The sequence below is a fragment of the Canis lupus genome, chromosome 37 (assembly GCF_003254725.2).
Source record: "Canis lupus dingo isolate Sandy chromosome 37, ASM325472v2, whole genome shotgun sequence".
Classification (NCBI taxonomy): domain Eukaryota; kingdom Metazoa; phylum Chordata; class Mammalia; order Carnivora; family Canidae; genus Canis; species Canis lupus.
The window spans coordinates 16,799,623-16,804,922 of record NC_064279.1 but is presented as its reverse complement, the minus strand read 5'-3'; the positions used below and the strand labels follow the sequence as shown (position 1 = coordinate 16,804,922).

Genomic DNA, 5,300 nt, shown 5'->3' with positions numbered 1-5,300 from the left:
TGAGTGTGGGTTTTCTTTCAGTAAATATCATAACTACTAGGAAAAAGAAAATGTTCTAGTCTTTCCACACTTTCCAAAATGCTGAGTAGGCATGTGGTTTGGCTTATAAATATACGTGGTAACAATTTGACCCAGTGAATGTGACTCTTAAGGGTTTGATGTGCCACCTTTCTGCAGAACAGTTGTCTTGAACATGTGCAAAAACAAGTGTTTGGTTTGTTGGCTTTTCCTGGAAATGGCATCCCGATGTGGTGCTGTGGTTGGGGAGACCGACGCTGCCTTTTCCACATGGGTTCATTTATGGTTGTAACTGAGGTTTACCAGCAGGCCTGCAGCACTGGGAGAGAGGCAGAGGATGCCTCAGTGACTTGAGATCCCTGGGTGTCCTAGAGCTTTGCCCCTTTTCCCCATCTAGTGTCCTAGAGCTTTGCCTGATTTCCTTTTGTCTAGCTCTGCCAGTTGGGAGGGAACATTTTTTTCTTTGTGGCCACTGCTATCTGTCCTCTTGACATCTGCACGTCTGCTTCACTTGCTGCCCAAGGACCTTCACAAATCATATTGTGGACACTCAGAGCCAGTTGCGGTTGGATACCTTTTCAGAGCCCTCCGTGGGTCACAAACCACGAAGGTGTTTGACTCCATCTTTCTGCACACCCACAGATGACCAAGATGCTGGGGACTGAAGGCCTCCCGCACCCCTGCATAGCTGAGGGGTGCTTCTAAATCAATAGGGTGGCAGCAATGGAGAAAGCTACTTAGGAAGTTACTTGAAACAGTGATGCTCCAGAAAGGGAAAACTCAGGCAAAGTATGCTGCTAGTTTTGAGAAGAAAAGCAACCCTAGAAAATGGTTGGTGGGAGAGAGAGGAATGGAAGGATCCTGTATGTTTTCCTGCTCTCAGAGCGTCTCACAGAGTCTTGGGAAATCTCTTTTAGTCCAAGGAGAAGCATTTGATCTCAGAACAAATTATACTTATTTTCAAAATTTGCTGCTTTCCCCCAGCAACTCAGAGTTACACGTTTACAAATGGAGTTTATTTTTCATTTCATGAGTGTCACATATATTTATGGTAAAAATTAAGGCAATCAAAAACAGCAAAAAGGAGAAATAAAAACATAAAACCAGAATCTATAATCTTACCATTTATTGATAACCATCACTGATGTTTTGGTATATACATACACCATTCTAATATTTTCCCCCTACATAAACATATGCAAAATACTTTTATCAAAACCACATCATATCAAGGAAGTAATTTAGAAAATGTAATTGCCTTTCAATCAGAGGATTTTTCTGGTCACCTTTACCCCTTCAAGTCCTTCTGGAACTCACAGGATTGTCACGAGTCACCCCAGATGGAACCGCCAACCCCATCTCAGCAGTTTCCATAGGCAAACACACAAAATGCTGGGCATGTAATGTATTTCTAGAGAGCTGCATAGGATGAGAAGTGCGCCCTTTGTCTCCAAGGTCATAATGGCTCTGCTGACCTCAATTCCTTTCACTGGAGCTAGTGAGGAGAACTCGAAAATGCCAGAGAGAATGAGAGCCCCCTGCCCCATGATCCCAAATGAAAAAAAGAGAGAGAACATAGAAATCCCCTCACGCACTACCCCCAGGCCCCTTTTGTGTTGTTCTTGCCAACGCAGCAGCCCTCCTGCTACATATACCGGCTGCCACACTTGTCCCCATCACACTGGACGCTGATCATCCGAGGCCAACAACCATGGGGAAGGTGAGCCCCCCGAGGTGCCAGGCCACGTCAGCGGAGTGTCTACTGTGTTTGGGGGTGCTTCCTCGCTGACTTCTGCCCCCCCCCCTTGTTTCCCACCGTAGATCACCTTCTACGAGGACCGGGGCTTCCAGGGCCGGCACTACGAGTGCAGCAGCGACTGCCCCAACCTGCAGCCCTACTTCAGCCGCTGCAACTCCATCCGCGTGGACAGCGGCTGCTGGATGCTCTACGAGCGCCCCAACTACCAGGGCCACCAGTACTTCCTGCGGCGCGGGGACTACCCCGACTACCAGCAGTGGCTGGGCTTCAGCGACTCCATCCGCTCCTGCCAGGCCATCCCCTACGTGAGTCTTGCTTCCACCAGCCCGATGTGAAAGCATCACTGATCCGTGGCCATAAATTCCTGTTCCTCAGAGTCCCTTTGTTTCCACTCGGGATGAGTGTTCACAGTAAGGATAGCACTGCCTGACTCTGGAGCATCTAAAAAAAAAAAATTGTGAACAGGCTTATGACTCACTGTGACCTTTTTTTTTTTTTTCTTACTTAGGACAAGATTGTTCTTAGGCATAAGAAATTACAACACAGTCTCTAAAGTTAAATTTGGTAGCACCTAGCTGATCCCTGCTCTCTAAATAAAAATCACCATGTTCAGAAAAGGAAAAAAAAAAAAAAAGCCTATCCAGGTCATTATTTTTTAATGATAGGAAGACTGAAGAGACTACGGGAGAACATAGGCATGATGTGTCCTGACTGTATTACTGATTGTTTTCCATACAGTCTCTATGACAGAAGGATCTAGAAACTAGAACAATATGTCTCAGCTCCTAAGGGACTCCCTGTTTCCCACAAGTCATTATCAACTAGTCTCTTATGAGGGTCAGAGACAGATCATTAATTAGGATTTCATGGGATGTGGTCCTCATCAAAGTGCTGCTTAATGTTTTTTAAACACGTCGAGTTTGTGTTTCTGCTTGCTGGTGACACCAAGTTACGTGGTGTGACAAGCAGATTCAAGAAGTGAAACCAAAAGTAGGCTAGAGAAATTTGCAGATCCAAAAAGACACACGAATAAAATAGGAATTTCTTTGAGGCAAGAATCTCAAATGGTTCCAGTTACTTGGCAAAATGTCAGATGTGGACTCAGAGTAAATACGGATTGTAAATTACGTGTGAAGAGTGAGTTAGAAACAAGCTTGTTAGGACTCAGTTATATGCAGCCATAATGGAAAAGAGTTAAAATCCTCTCTTACAGACTCACTAAATATGGTTGTAACCAATGGTTTCCTACGAAGGAATCCCTTTTGTTCCCTTTATTTCAAGGTTTGTTTCTTCCACAAGACCAAGTCAGTTTTGATATTCTTCCTAATTTGTCAGCCCAACAATGTGAGGAGAGGACATGTATCCGGCAGGATGGTTTGAAAACCATGCTGCATGAAGATGCAGGCTGACTCACTTTTACTGAGATCAGAGATGCACATGATTGATTTTTCTTCTTTTGTTTATGGTCCCAGCAGACCAGCTCTCACAGGATAAGGCTGTACGAGAGAGATGACTACGGGGGCCTTGTTTCTGAGCTCACTGAGGACTGCTCCTGCATCCAAGATCGCTTCCGGCTCAATGAGCTCCACTCCCTGCATGTGCTGGAGGGCTACTGGGTCCTCTACGAGATGCCCAACTACCGGGGGCGCCAGTACCTGCTGAGGCCGGGGGACTACAGGCGCTACCACGACTGGGGAGCCATGGATGCCCGAGTGGGCTCTCTGAGACGGGTCATCGATTTGTACTAGGTTATGTGTTTCTTGTTATGATCCATATCAAAATGCAATAAATATGCAAATTGTGTTTCTGGCACCAAGTGACTCTTGTTTATCTTACATAATCACTGAACTCTAATAAATGGTGATCCTTGGCAACATACCTGACCCTGAAGGTCAGGTGTTTGGAATGTCTACTTACTTCCCGTTGGTCAGGCAACAGGATTTATGAAGCCCCCACTCATGAGGAGGGAGAAGCACCATGTCTTCTTCTACAACTCACAGTCTGAGAAAGAGAGGAAAAGACCAATGGAAGGAAAAACTCTTAGACCCACATAAAGTAAAAAACATAGAACAAGTTGAGGCTGGTATACCAAAGACAAGGGCCTGCTGGAAAGGTTAGGGCAGCTGGAATTTCAGATTAGTCAAGAAAAGCTGAGTGAAGAGAGGGCTTTTAGGCAGAATTCCCAAGGTAGAGAAGGTCAAGCGTGCTTAATGAGTTCAGCTGGGAAGAGAAGTGTTAAAGTAAGTGTTAAAGGCCTGGGTTGTTATCCTAATTCTACTAGTTACTGGTAATGTGACCAACTCAGACTAGTTTTTTAGGGACTTTCCCAGTTTTAGCATCACAAATCCTACATCCTGGAAAACCCCTCAGTCTCAGGTAAACCAGGATACTTGGTTACCCTACTTACTGGTTTATCTCCTTAAGCAAGTCATTTCTTATCCTTTCTGTGCCTAAATCACTTTATTGAAGACTAGACGTGGATGAGAGATCCCTGCTTCACTAAATCCCAGGATGATTATGATGAAAAGATAGGGAAAGATTGTGAACACATTTTGTTATTTTTAAATTATTACACAAATGTAAATGTAGAAAATTCATGTATCCCCAGTGTTTGCTCAAATTCAAGAGTACAATACAGTCAGCTTTATTTTGGATTCCAGTATGAATTTCTATTTCTAAGACTCAATTACCTATGTGATGTAACAAGCACTGGGTATTATATAAGTCTGATGAATCACTGAACTCTGCCTCTGAAACTAATAATACTCTATATGTTAATTAATTGAATTTAATTTTTTAAAAAAGACTCAATTACACAGAGTGAAGTATTAAAGTGGAAAGTCAAGTGGATTCTGTAGTATTCTGTTCTCCCAGAATGCTAATTCTCTTTCCAAATTTATATAAGCAAAAATAGTGCTCTGTCCCAGATAACTTCTTTATCAAACTGATTTTAAAATTCACATAGAATTGCATGGAAAAAAAAAAAAAAAAAGAAGAATTGCATGGGACCCAGAATAGCCAAAACAATCTTGAGAAAGAAGAACAAAGTAGGAGTACTTCTCAATTTTAGAACTTCTCACAAAACAACAGTAATCAAGACTGTGAGGCACTGGCATTGGGTAGACATGGAGATGAATGAAATAGACTGGAGAATCCAGAAATTAACCATGTGTCTGATTTTTGACAAGGATGTGAAGATGATTTAACGGGGGGAAAGAATAGCTTTTTAACAAATGGTGCTGAAACTATTAGACAACCACATGCAAAAGGAGGAAGTTAGCTCCCTATTTCACACCATATGTAAAAGCTAACTCCAAAAACTTGAAGATTGGGATCCCTGGGTGGCGCAGCGGTTTGGCGCCTGCCTTTGGCCCAGGGCACGATCCTGGAGGCCCGGGATCGAATCCCACGTCAGGCTCCCGGTGCATGGAGCCTGCTTCTCCCTCTGCCTGTGTCTCTGCCTCTCTCTCTCTCTGTGTGTGACTATCATAAATAAATAAAATTAAAAAAAAAAAACCTCGAA

The 5,300-nt window shown here is 43.5% G+C and overlaps 1 protein-coding gene across 1 annotated transcript; it reads left to right on the top strand.

The window, feature by feature from the left end:
* Positions 1–144: 144 nt before the first annotated feature.
* On the top strand, positions 145–3,589 carry LOC112656796 (gamma-crystallin A). The gene is made up of 2 exons (XM_049106584.1): positions 145–2,082; positions 3,253–3,589. Exons 1-2 carry the CDS (start codon positions 1,960–1,962, stop codon positions 3,523–3,525), a joined length of 396 nt encoding a protein of 131 aa, XP_048962541.1. The 5' UTR covers positions 145–1,959; the 3' UTR covers positions 3,526–3,589.
* The last annotated feature ends 1,711 nt before the right edge of the window (positions 3,590–5,300 follow it).